Below are 14,796 nucleotides of genomic sequence, written 5' to 3'. Positions count from 1 at the left end.
AGTAGGTTTTTCCATGTATCAACTCACCAGTCCAACCATATACATTAGATGTGGTCTGGTCGTAGTTAAATATCGAAGACTCCCTACAATTTTCTTATAACCAGTGACATCTACTTTGACTCCGTCTTCATTTTTCACGAGTTTGTTCCTAGAACAATAGGACTTCTAACAGAGTTGCAACTTAACATTCCAAATCTCTCAAGAACTTCATTAGCATACTTCCTTTGACTAATAAATATGCCTTTATCATTCTGTAACACTTCAACTCCAAGAAAGTATTTAATCTTTCCAAGACCAGTCATTTCAAATTCTTGCATCATGGAATTTTTAAAGGCTTTAATTATTTCCTCATCATTTCCCGTGAATATGAGATCATCTACATGCAAACTAACAATCAAAATTCTTCCTTTCGAATCACTTTGAATAAAAAGAGTAGGTTCAAATGGGCACCTTTCAAAACTTTCCGTTGTAAAATAGGACCCAATGTGACAATACCACGCTCTTAGAGCTTGCTTAAGATTGTACAAGGCCTTCTTTAATTTGTAGACTTTATGCTCCTCCCTTCTTTCTCAAAGCCACGCGGTTGATCAACAAAGACTTCCTCCACTAGCTCTCCATGAAGGAAAGTGCTTTTAACACCAAGTTGGTAGATATTTCAACGTTTTTGCGTAGCCATTGCAATCATCATTTGGATTGTATCCCATTTTGCAACTGGTTGTAATCAATTTCATATTTCTGGGCATATCTCTTTGCCGCCAATCGTGCCTTGTGTTTGTCAATCTCACCAAGTTCATTTAGCTTGGTTTTGAACACCCATTTTACTTCGATCTTCTTTGCACCAACCAAAATTTCCATCAATTCTCATGTTTCATTTTTTCAATGGCTTGAATCTCTAGTTTCATAGCTTCAAGCCATTTTTTGCTTACAACAACTTCTTTAAAAGTGATTGGATCTACTGTGGTGTATAGAACCAAGTTATTAACTTCTTCGTATTCATCAGAATGGCCTAGTCCTACGCCACTCACATAATCTTTTTGCCACTCTGGTGCTCTTCTATTCTCTCGTCTAATCCTCTCTTGATATTTAGATAGAATGTTTGGACTTGGTGGTTTTTCTCTAACTACTTCCTCTATGTTTGGTACAACGACATCATCTTCACTCACATCATCCTCAAGAGTAATATCTTCTCATTCCAACTCTTTGTTCGCATCCTCTGAATTTTGACTCCAATCCTATCCTTTATCTTCTTCAAAAACAACATTACGACTTATCACAATATGCCTAGAGACTAGATCATACAATCAATAAGCCTTGGATTCATTGCTCACACCAAAGAAAACACACTTGTAGCTTTTGTCATCTAACTTTGTTCTTCTTTGTTCAAGTATGTGTACATGGGCAACACACCCCAACACTCGAAAATGGTCCACAGAAGGTGTAACATTACTCCTAACCTCTTCTAGTATTCATCCATTCACGGATACTGTCAAGCTCCTGTTCATCACATGGGTACACCATTGAACTGCTTCTGCCCAAAATTCTTTTGGGACATTTTTTGTCAAATAACATGCTTTGAACCGAGTTCATAATGGTTCGATTCCTCTTCTTCTGCTACCCCGTTTTGTTGCTAGGTGTAGGCTGTAGTCAATTGCCTGCGAATACCATTCTCCATACATAAATTATTAAATTTATGGGAGGTGAACTCTCCACCCTTATCTATGCGTAAGCAAGCTATATGCTTACCACTTTCATTCTCAAAATATTTTTTAAAGCTCTGCAATACCTCAAACATCGCTAATTTTTCATGCAAGAAATAGACCCAAATTTTGTGACTAAAATCATCAATAAAACTGAGTAAGTACCTTTTCCCACTTATAAAAATCATGTAATTGGTCCACAAATGTCAGAATGTATCAACTGCAACTTTTTTTATGCTCTATCATTTTCTCCCTAATTTGCTTTCTGACCAAACAATGAGTACATACTTTGATTGGAATGTTGATTGTTGGTAAGCCATGAACTAACCTTTTGCACTGCATCATACGTAAGCTTTTGTAGTTCAAATGACCAAACATGCAGTGCCATAGATGAGAGATATATTTTGTGGTATTTTGGAAGCATGATGAAACCAATGGTTGTGAGCATGGTAAAAAATAGCTGAAAGCACAAACATCCGATTTCTGGTCATTTTGGTTGTTATAAGGAGCCCTCTTTGTGAATGATACAACTTGCACTCACCCCCTTAAATCAAAATATCTACCCCTTTCTCTTGAAGCTATCCCATGTTCAACAAATAATTTTTTAGATCTGGAACAAAGAAAACTTCAAAGATTACCTATTTAGTGCCTCCAATCTCTAATCTAACACTTCCTTCTCCCATTACTACCATTTTTGTATCATTTTCAAGCTTGATGAAGTGTCAAAAGCTATGAGTAAGATGAGAAAACCACTTCTTGTTCCCACACATATGATTCAAGCATCCCGAATTAAGAAACCATATGCCATCTTGTTGTAAGTTATGTGTCTCCACACACGTTGTAATAGGTCAATTTAGCCCGGGCCCAAAAAAATAATAAACCCAAAATAATAAAACAAAGTCCAAGTCCAGTCCAAAATTATATCATTTATTTGGCCCGACCGGAATGACCATTACTTGAAAAGGTTGAAGGTTCATCTACAAGCTTGACGCATATGGAAACATAATCTTCAAGGATATGGAATCTTAGATATGATATGCAATCTTAGAAGATATGATTTTGTAATCTTAGAGATTTAATTTGTAGATACCCTTTAATCTTAGCCGTTGATGTAATTGATCTGTACCGTTGGATTTGGGGAGGCTCAACTATAAATATAGGCCTCTCCCTTCATTGTAAAACACTTGAGTTTGGAGCAATAATAATTCTTAAGAGCATTCACTCAAATTTCTCTCTCTCTTGCGTTCTTATTTTCTGTGGCTTATTCTTATTTTGTTCTTCATTCATCTTCGTTTCTTTTTAAGTTGCTTTCATTTGAGTTGGATTTTGGTGGAGGAATTTCATTAGATCTTCATATTGTGAGAGCTAGGCTAACTTAAGTATTTTTTTAATCTTTTTTATTTATTCATTTAATGGTTTAATCATTAATTATTCTTTTACTTTTATTCGTTTATTTATCCATTAATTTTTTATTTACATATTGTTCATTCAGTTAACCATTCTTATCATTCTTTTATTTTCTTCCATTAATTATATACTTTATTTGTTTTTAATATTATGTCACACATGTTGTTTATTTTTAAAACTCGTGTTATAAATCATCCATTTTAAATTGTTTGATTATTCGCTTTAAATTTTTTTCCATATATTATCAATTGCAATTTTTTTATACTATCTATTTTATATACCATTTATTTTTAAGATGTTTTGTGTATACCTTATTCTAAATTCCTTATTACACTATTTATTTTAAACTCATTTATATATTATTATTTTATATATTACCTATTTTCATTTTATATATTATTTATTCCAAACTTATACATATATTACCTACTTTTTATATATATAATTTATTTATTGATTTGTATATTGTTGATTTCAAATTTCTTTTTCCTTATTATTCATTTTCAAATTCATTATTTTTAAATTTGTTTACATTTTATTTTGTCTTATATTTTTTTATACTCTTTGTTTTAAATTCATTGGTCTTTGATTATTGATGCTAGTATTTAAATAATTTTCATTATGTGTTTTATAAATTGTTTATTTGTATTTTCATATTGTCTTTTTTTTATCAAAGTTTTTATGCATCGCTTTAATATTGCGTCAATTTTCCCCAATTTTAAAAAAGAAAACTTTTAAAAATAAGGCAATATTCGGTACTTTGGAGCTTTGAGAAAATCATGCCCTAACTTACTGGGTTTCGATTTTTTTGATCCAAATAACCGAATATCCTTTTTAAACTTTAATGCATGAGACAAGCTTAGTTTTGAGGGTTAAAATGTCGTATCCTAACTTACTGGGTGTGACATCTTATTACTTCGGGACAATGATGTCTTAACGTCAAATTTGATTTATTCAGGTTTTTAAAGAGGATCGTATTTTAAAATCTTTTCAAATTTTTGACATTAGGACGTTAATTAATCAATTAGGTACCAATTTTTGGGCGTTACAAGGGTGCTAATCCTTCCTCATGCGTAACCGACTCCCGAGCCCATTTTCTCGAATTTTGTAGACCAAAACATTATTTTAATAAATCAAAATGTTTTATTAAAATGATTAATCTCAAGGTGACCCGATCACACCACGAAAAAAGATTGGTGGCAACTCCATTTTCATTTTAAAAGTCGACCCCATTTTTTAAAATAAAAATGGTTTCGACACACGTTATTAAGAGCAGCTCTTCCTCTTCATCAAGTCCCACAAAGTTGGCTTTACTCTCCTACCTTGGACATTTATACTGAAAATGCCACAATTTGTGGCATTTATAGCATTCTACCCGGGCTTTGTCAAATGATCTCCTTCTGCCTCTTCCACGCCCTCTGTATGAATTTGCACCATGTCCTCTACTCTTAAACCTTTCGTTACCAGCAATAACTTTTAAGGCATGATCTTCTTCTCTTTCCATTCTCTTAAACTTCTGTTCATGTACAAATAATGAACTTTGCAATTCATCAATAGAGATGGTATGTGCATCTTTTTCCTCTTCGATAGATACTACCACATACGTGAAACGTTTTTTCAAGGTCTGCAAAATCTTCTCCACTGTCACCAAGTCAGAGATTATCTCCACATTGCTATACATCAAGTTTGTTACAGCCATTACATTAGGAAAATAATCTTTGATCGTTTCTCGTTTCTTCATTTCCAACACCTCAAATTCTCTTCTTAATGTGTTGAGAAGAGACCTTTTCACTCTCTCATTTCCACCAAACTTGCTCTTCAAAGAATTCCAAACAATTCTGGAGGTTCATCTATCCAAAATCTACTAAAAAATAACACAATCTATGGCTTGATATAGATAGTGTTTGACCCTATGATCCTTCATCTTTATCTCGTCCATCTGTGTCTATTGCACGATGATCTGCACAGTCGTTGTTTCAGGCTCCTCGAAGCCTTTCTCAACTAGGTTCCACAGTCCTTAAACTTCAATAGATTCTCCATCAGCTCAGTCCAATGGTCATAGTGAAGACCATCAAAATGACGAATCTTTGTAAGACTACCTGCACTCTTTTCTTCACTCGTATCCACTTATTTTCTCAACAACCAAGTTCGGATACCAGAATGTTAAGTATAACATCAAATGAAAGCTGGAAACAAGTGTCACTTTTGAAGATAAAAAGTTGGCTTTTTATAGCCTTACAAATGACAAATATAGAATCACAACTAACACCTATATCATCTATAAACAAGGATACCACTAGTTTAAACAAATGCAGAAAGTTGTTCCCAAAGAATGGGACTTATTGAAATAGAAAAACAACTTTGAAAACACTAAATAATTCAAACATATATGGGGATGGTTTCAATTATATATATATATATGAGAGAGAAAAAGAGTGCAACAAAATGAAAAAAATGAAAAAAGAAAAGAAAAGTCTGAGTAGTTTTTTTTATCACAAAGACTAGTTTTTGTCCGTTTTTCAATTGGAGGTATATTTAGAATAGTTAGTATACTCAAATATATTCGATGTGTATGTTCTGATTTTCATTTGGGATTCTGTCATTTCGGGTTTTTCAGCTTTCAAAGTTAACTACTATTAGTGTGATATTCACAAATTTTTCTTTTAGTGTACTTGTGATTACTTGGTTAATAACCTTTGTTAAGTTATATGCTCTTGTTGTGACTTTGTGTTGTAATTTTGTAGCAATGACTTTTTTTATATAATGGAGTTTTAGGTGGACATTCAAATAACGTGGTTTTTACCATTTTCTTTACAAAAAAAAAAAAAACTCGCATGTCCACATGCAATGACATGATATCAGAAAGGCATAATGACTTTTTAACCTTTGAACTTTACAAAAAAAAATCATTTTAGTTCTCTAGTTAATTTTTCACATTGTTTAGCTCTTAAACTTGCATCATTCGTCAAATCACTCTAAAATGGATGGAAAATTTCATGTTCTTCTCCTCTTTCTCTCTTCCTCTCTAATTGTTGTCATCGTTGTGTCCAACCATTAATTGTTGTGTCCAACCATCATGTCAGCACTTGTAACAAACACAGCAAACCAGCAAGAAAGGAGCACACTAGAAGCAAAATAGAATAACAGAAAAGGGGATAACATAATATAGAAAAATGTATTTCTTTTATTATTATTATTTATTTCTATTTCATTTTTTCGGCTATAAAAGGGCCGATTCAAGCATTGTAAAAAAAAGATACGAAATTGAAAATACAAAAGAAATCTAAGCAGAAAAAAGAGATTTAAAAGGTGATTTTCGAGTTTTTTTCTTTCGTCTCTGGTTGTTCCTTTCTATCTCTTTATTTATCAATCATACGCTAAAAAAAAAAGGGAAAAAGAGTGAAAGAATAGGAAGTGTACCTGGTGGCCGAACTTTTTCTCCCTCCGTCGCAATCGAAGGTGGGCAAAGAATGAGAGGCCTTTGAATGGCCTAACTGCCGAGCGGGGCTTAGAGGAGAGGTTTTTTTCTTTAGGGTTTGCTTTTAAATGATTAAGTTGCTACTAATTAGGGTTTTTTGTGGCCTTTATGTAACATACGAAATGACATCGTTTGGATTCTGATCAGTGGTTCCAAAATGGTGTCGTATAGGCCTGTACACATGTGCGTGACTCAGCCCGAGGAGGATCCGCGTGTTTTCACTTTGGTGAGATATTTGTACGCTAGGTCCTCCACCTTTGCACTTTGTTTTAATTTGGTTTCTTTTGATTCTTCAAATTGGACTGCATAATTTCTTACTGATTTCATTTTAGTCCAATTGCAACGCTGCGTTTTGAGGTGTTGGGAATGTTCCCTTTTTGGTCCCTCGTGTTATTCATGCGCTACGCTTTAGTCCTTTTTTTATTTTAATTCTGTTTGTTGCTCTTTAATTTTATTTTAATCCATTTTTGACCCATTATTTTGTTTTATTTTTTATTTTGCCTTTTTTACTTCTATTTTAATTCAAATTTAGTCCTTATTAGTATTTTTAAATTTAATTGGTTCTTGTTCTTAATATATTTATTTTAAATCTAGCGTTACTTAATATTTAAATTTAACAACATTTTAAAATTTATCATTAGTATTATTTTAAGGTATAACATGCTATTATTTTAAATTATTATTAACATTAATTAAACATTAACATTTTAAATTCATTATGTATTATTATTTTAAAATTAACATATTATTATTTAATTCATCATTAATTATTTTGTATTTTTTATGAAATTTGATATAATTTGTATACAGTTTTGATATTTTATTTTTATAATATGTTTTTGAAGTTCAGTTTTGGTATATTCCCATATGTTAAATATTTACTTGATAATATTTTTATATATAATACTATTATACATATATATATGGCTTATTAAATTATTTTTATGTGGATGTTATTGTTTTGATATTATTATAATTATTGATTTTAAATGGTCTTTTAAATATGTTGATAGGCTTATTTCAAAACAATGTTTATTTGTATGTAACTTACTTCCTTTAAATAAACTAACTTTATATATCTTACCTATTTCAATTTTTGTTTTATATTAGTATACATATGTTATTACTATTATGTTTTACTATATATGTGTTACCTATATAAAATTAATATATGTATATTATTTGCTTCAAATACTATTATTCAATGTTTTCATTCTATTTCAAATCTACTTTATACTCATATATATATATATATATATATAATTTTTGTACACAGGATTTATGAACTAAGATTTCCCCTTTTGTTACTTTTAGTGTGTCGTTAAAGATTTTCATTACTAATTCACTTCATATTTGACCATTGATATTGATATTTATATAATGTATGATTAAAATTATTGTTGTGATACTTGTTTGTATTGGTTTATTAATTGTTTGTTATTCATTAGAGTACATTTTATTTGTGAATTGTTCTTTTTACGTTGTACGTAAACATTCAATCGCATTACATTAAAAGATTACGTTTTATTAAAAGATCGGCATTGCCTTATTTATAAGTTTTCAAAATATTCGGTAACTAAAAATTCTCGAGAAAGTTGCGTCCTAACTTACTAGGCTTCAATTCTTTTCATTAAATTTAGATATCCGAGTATCCTTTGTTTAATAAAATTGTATAGATTCTAAATAAAAAGTTCTCTTTCTGGATTTCAAAATGTTGGATCCTAACTTATTGGATATGACATTTTGCTACCTTGAGTTAAGGATTTCCAAAAAATAAAGGCAATATTCGGTATTTAGGAATTTTGAGAAATTGAAGCCTAACTTACTGGGTTTTGAGTTTTTACTTGACCCAAATAACTGAATATCCTTTTCAAATTTAAATGCATAAATTTTAAAAATCAAAAGACAAACTTAATTTGGAGGATTAGAAATGTTGCACCCTAACTCACTGGGTGCGACATTTTACTTCTTTGAAATAAGAGGGTCTTATCATCGAATTCAATTTATTCAAATTTTCTTTTAAAAAGGATTGTATTTTAAAATCTTTTCAAATTTTCAACACTAAGACATTAAATAATCAATTTGGTACCAATTTTGGGCATTACGAGGGTGTTGACCCCTCCTCGTGCGTAACCGACTCCCGAACCTGTTTTCTCAAATTTCGTAGACCAAAATTGTTTTCAAGGTGATCCGATTACACCCCAATAAAAGATCAGTGGTGACTCCAATTTTCGTTTGTATGTCGACAACTAATTTTTGTTTTCAACAAGTGGTTTCAACAACAACCACTTCTTGAGCTAAGCCATGTTTCTCTTTATGAATAAATTGACTGTGTATAGTAACAACATTGTTGGGAGGATAACAACCTTAAACATTAATAATAAACATTGATTGCGTATGTGTCATAATGCCCATATAGTGACTATTATTTCCTGTGGCCCTGAAACACCGAGATAATGTAATATTATACCGAGGATGATGCTATCACAGCAAGCGAGGACTATGGACTTCTCTGATGATTAACAAAGTAAGCAAATCTCTACTGAAAGCAGATGATGCGTGAACAAGGTTCCACAAGTTGGAACAGAACCCATAGTTTAGTAAAGAATCTTTGGTCTGTAATGTTATTGATATAAAATGGAAATAATGGTGATGAAAGTATGATTTTTAATATTTGAGAAAGGACTAAATTGGAATTGTGGTGAATTAGGGAGGACTAAGGTGCAATTTTCCATAATGTAAATGGGAGATTAAAGCTGCAATCAAACCATAATGCATAATGGCTATACAATTCGGTGATAGTGTGATGTTCTTAGCTGGAAAAAGATATTTATTAAGGCTAATCACTTTAAGGGAGGAAGGTAGGGGAACTTGTATTTGTCTTTTGAAGGTAATCTAGATAAAGAAAAGGTGGGTGCAAGCAAAGGTAAGACAGTAAACTAACTAGTGAAGCTCTATTTTGGGCATGTGCTCGCTCATTGAATTTTATTTACCTTAAATAAGTGTAACTTTTCCATTAAAATAACTAATTAATTGCTTGAAAATTTTGGTAATGAAAATTATTAATAAGGGAATAAGTTTTGATAATCGAGTGTATCTTAATTCAAATGATTAGTCGTGAAGTTGTTAACGTCATTTAGGAAGCAGCTGTAAAAGGTTTCAAGTAAGCTCTGATTAGAAGAATTCACCGGCTCTTATCAAAAGTCCTTCATTGGAGTATTCAACATATCCCTCGAGATGTGAATAAATTTGCAGATAGTTTGGTTAAGACGGTTCACGATAAGAGAACAGGATTGCACCTTTTGGAAGATCCCCGCTTGGGGGAATAGTTTAATTTCTTTTGTTCGCTTTTATTTTGTTTCACCAAAAAAAAAAAAAAGGTAATTAAGGGTGTGCTTGTTTCATGTAAAATGATTTATGGAATACTGATTTTTTTGCATTTGCTTTGTATTTGTTTCTTGGAAAACAACTTGATCAATAGAAAATAATTTACCCATTAATAGAAATAAGTATTTTTATTTTTGGGAAATTGACTTTCCCTATTGAGATGTGTAACCCGTTTTCTAGAAAATAACCCTTTACAAGTAAATTGATTTTTATATAAAATTAATTTGAGTTAAGTTTAATATTATTATATTATTAATAAATTTTAATTTTATTTTAAAAATATTAAAATATTAATATCAATGTAATAATTTTCAATATTATAATTTTTTAATATTATTATGGGTAAACTACAAAATAATTACTTATATTTGGGTTAAATAACATTTTAGTCAGGTTTGATTTTATTTTGTATGACATTCCCCGGTTTTTAGGAGCGGAGGAAATTCTGTTGAAGCTGCTTCGTACCAAGAGTGATCCAAGAAATGCATTTAGAACGATCAGTTTCCATTATTCTCTCTAATAGAATAATTGGATGGTAAGTTTTTTTCTTTGTTGATTTCCCTTCTGATAGTGGGGTGGTGGAGTAGCGGTGGAGTCTTGTTCCAGGCATCTAGCTAGTTTTTTGAAGTCTCATGATTTCACGTCAGATCAATGGCCCTAGATGAAGTGAAAGATTTCTACCTCTGGTTCAGGTTTTATTTGTTTTGTTTTTACTCTCTTTCGTGGTTTTTTTGTTTAATAGTTTTTTTTATGTTTTCTTGCATGAATTTTACGTTCATGCAAAAACCGAGAAAGATGAATGGCTTAGAATTTATAATTTTTCTTTTGACTTTTCTTTATTATCTTTATTAAACTAATCTCTTGTCTTTTATGGGGGTTTCTCTTGCCTTTAGTGTTACTAAGTATAGGTATTTTAGATCTTTTTAAACTTTAGCTGTAAGTTTCGTTTTGTAGTTCTCTTTGGATCTCGGTTTCTTGTTGTTTTTCTTCGTTTGTTGCTTGTTCTTTTGGTGTGCGATTTCCTTGGTATTCTTTCTCTGGCTATAGCTGTTTATTGCTGGGCTATTTTCTGGGTGTTTGTTGGAGGAGAGAGGGCTTGTTAGAATCTTTGGACATTACCCATGATAATCATGGAAGAGGATATCAGTATTTTGTTGGCGAAATTAAGTTTTTCAGAGGAAGAAACAAAGAGGGTGGTCAGTAAAAAGGCAAACATGGATAACTCAAAAGGATATGAACATTGGGCTATAGGTAAATTGATGACAAAGGAGAAAGTAAACAGAGAGGCAATGTACAGAGTCTTTATATCACTATGGTATACAAAGGAGGAGGTGAATTTTGTAGCTATAAAAGAAGGAGGCATACCGGTAAAATTTTGTAATAAAGAAGATAGAAAAAGAATTCTTAATCTCTCTCCTTGGTTGTTTGACCAATGCTTGTTTAACATGGTCCCATACAATAAAGACAAAACAATGGAAGATTATGATTTTAGTCATTCACCTTTTTGGGTCAGAGTATCCAACATACCGATGGAGTACATGGATAGAGATTTGGCGTTGGAGGTAGGTAATGCGATAGGGGAAGTCATAGCTATAGATTAGCGAGACAGAGATGGAGGATGGACTGAATATATGCGCATTAGAATTAATATTGATATAAACAAGCCGTTGCGAAGGGTTGTTCATTATATTGATCACGAAGGGGAGGAGTTTGTATGTGTAATCAGATATGAGAAGTTACCAAGATTCTGTTACATTTGTGGGTTGATTGGTCATACGACACAAAAATGCAAGAGCAGATGATTAATAATGAGAGCCAAGATAATATATTTCAATACGGTAACTGGTTAAGTGTTCCAGTAAGAGTTATCAACCAAAATAATGGGTTGAAGGAATGGTATTGAAATGATTAAAGAGAATAATGTGAATGATAGAAAGTCATATAGGAAATTCGGCAAGGTAATAGGGACGAATACGTTGAATGATCCAGTGGAAACGGAGCAAGTTAAAGACACGGATGATGAATCAGAACTGAGTACACCACAAGAAAAATGATCTATGAAAATTGGACGCGATAGTATAGGAAAAATAAAGTCAAAAAGGAAAAGAAATAGAGGACATAATGGGGAGTTATATGAAGTAAGCCCTCATAGAATAGTGCGTAGAAAGTTGATGAACGGCTCTACACCTTCAAAGGCGGTGGCTGGTGAATAGCCCCGCCATGAAGAATGAAGTTTCTCAGCTGGAATTGTCGTAGGATGGGGTCACCTGCGACAATTCAGGAACTCAAGCAACTTTTGGTTGCCAATAGACCCGATATTATCTTCCTGTGTGAAACTAAAATGAATGTTATTGAATTCCAAAGAGTTCAAATAAGATGCAAGTTGCAAAATAGGCTTGTAGTAAATTCAAAAGGTCGGAGCGGAGGTCTTGTGTTGATGTGGAAGGACGAGTTGGATGTTACTAATCAAAGCTACTCAAAGCATCATATCGACTCTACTGTTAAGTTAGGAAGTACCAGTATTATTAGGGTCACGGGATACTATTGTCATGCAAACCCTAGTGAACATAATAACTCTTGGAATATGCTTCGAAGAGTGGGTCAAGCTGTCAATGAGGAGTGGGTGGTGGGAGGTGATTTTAACGCAATGTTGAATGAAGCAAAGAAGGAATGGGGCGTCGGATTGTTTGGGCGTATATGAATGATTTCAAAGATATTGTCGATGATTTCGCTGTTGTGGATATTAAGCCGGACCGAGGGTGGTTCACGTGGGTAAATAACAGAGAAAGGCATAGGTTAATAAAGGAAAGGCTTGATCGCTTCTTTACTTCTGTCTCTATGGTGGAAAAGTTTCCTTTCATTGCTTCTAGCGTCATTCGGCAATCATAGTCTGATCATGACACCATTCTTTTTGATCTATATGGGCGTACACCTAAGTGTTATCCTTGTGATAATAGAATCCAATTTCGTTATGAAGACTGCTGGACCTCAGAAAAGGATATTAAGAGGATCATTAACAAGGATTGGATGCAATGTGGGGCAACTATGAGAACAAGCTAGAAAATGTTCGGGTGTCTCTAGGAAACTGGCAAAAACAAAATTATTTGATGATGAAGAGAGATATTAGCAGGCTGGAGGATAACATCAATAATATAATCGATTCGACAAGTAGAGGTGACAGTGTAAAAATGCTGAGGGAGTATCGACATAGGCTGAATCACCTGTATGATAGGGAGGAAAGGTACTGGGCACAAAGATCGAAGGTGCAATGGCTCAAGGAAGGAGATAGAAGTATGAAGTACTTCTATGCTAAATCTACAGGACATTTCGCTCTGAAGTATGAAGTAGGAAGGAGATAGAAGTATGAAGTATCAAAGATGAGAATGGTAATTGGGTTACGAATAGTAAGGAGATCTGTAAAGCTACTAGAAGTTATTTTTGGAACTTATTTCGCTCTAATGGAAATGATATCACCCAGCTGGATTTGAGCTACATGAATGAGTGTATTACCAGAGATAATAACGTTTGACTCACAAGGGAGTATAATGAGGCTAAAGTTAACAAGGCTATCAAATAGATGGATCCAAGGAAAGCTCCTAGAATAGACAGCTTATCTGGTAATTTTTTTAAGCAGCATTAGAACATTGTGGGTGCTGACACTACACGATTTTGTTTTGACATTCTTAATGGACAGGGAAATATCTCCTCACTTAATGAAACTGTTATAATTTTAATCCCTAAAAATAGAGACCCTTGTGATTTCACTAACTTTCGGTCGATAAGTTTGTGCAGGTATATCTACAAAATTATTGCTAAGGTGTTGGGAAACAGGCTGAAGGTTATACTTCCTGATTGTATTAGCTATAATCAAAGTTCTTTTTATCCAGGTAGGATGATTCATGATAATATTCTTATAGCACGTGAACTTCTTTATTATCATCAAAACACCCGGTACAATTCCAATAAAGGCTACGGATCAAGCTAGACATGAGTAAAGCTTATGATCGTGTGGAGTGGAATTTCATTGAAGCGGTGATGCGATGAATGGGTTTTCCAAATCAGTGGATCGACAAAATCATGGGGTGTGTACGTTCCATTAAGCATTTAATTAAGTGTAATAATTTGTTATCAAAAACCATTTACCCTAAAAGAGGCCTTCGTCAAGGGGATCCTTTATCCCCGTACTTGTTCTTATTCTGTATGGAAGCTTTCTCAAGAATGCTTATTTAGGCACAGAATAATGATTTGCTAAGAGGTATTCGTGCTATTGTGCATGGGCCTAGAATTAATCACTGATGAAGTTGGTTCAGCATGCAGCAAACTCGACAACATGCAGGCCATGAAGACCAAGACATGCAGGAGCTGCTGATGCGAGCTTATTTTGTTTATTTTGTAATTTCTAGTCAATGAAATGTAATCTTTGTTCATTTCTAACTAATTTAGGTTGTTGACTGATGTAATTAGCTTATGTATGAGCTGTAAACACAACTTTGTATAGGTTTACAAGCTAAAATTTCAAGTTTCCATGTAATTAGTGGGAGTAGGTGATGTTTAGGTAATTACTTGCTGTTTTTGACAAGCTTAGTGCTTGGTTTATGTATTGGCATTATGCCATTATTCAATTAGATGAATGAAGTTCAGTTTGTTCATCAATTTTCCTCTTCATTTTTCTTAGCTTTTCTTCCTTTCTTCTGCTCGAATTCTCTTGTTTGCTCAGCAAGTCTTGAGACTTGCTCGACAAGTCTGTGCTGAGTCTGTTAGTTTCAGTTACAGCACCAACAATTGGTATCTAGAGCCTATTTCTTAAGGGATCTGTTATACAAATAC

The 14,796-nt window shown here is 32.9% G+C and overlaps 1 protein-coding gene across 1 annotated transcript; it reads right to left on the bottom strand.

Moving 5' to 3' along the window:
* Positions 1 to 4,422: 4,422 nt before the first annotated feature.
* LOC128041103 (uncharacterized) lies at positions 4,423 to 5,043 on the bottom strand. Its single transcript, XM_052630430.1, has 2 exons — positions 5,014 to 5,043; positions 4,423 to 4,920 (listed from the first exon to the last, which is right to left on the bottom strand). The coding sequence occupies exons 1-2, from the start codon at positions 5,041 to 5,043 to the stop codon at positions 4,423 to 4,425; spliced, it is 528 nt and encodes a 175-aa protein (XP_052486390.1).
* Positions 5,044 to 14,796: the final 9,753 nt, after the last annotated feature.

This window comes from Gossypium raimondii, chromosome 5 (assembly GCF_025698545.1).
Source record: "Gossypium raimondii isolate GPD5lz chromosome 5, ASM2569854v1, whole genome shotgun sequence".
NCBI classification, from domain to species: Eukaryota; Viridiplantae; Streptophyta; class Magnoliopsida; order Malvales; family Malvaceae; genus Gossypium; species Gossypium raimondii.
Note: the sequence above shows the minus strand (reverse complement) of the source record. Positions and strands in the feature narration are given on the sequence as shown.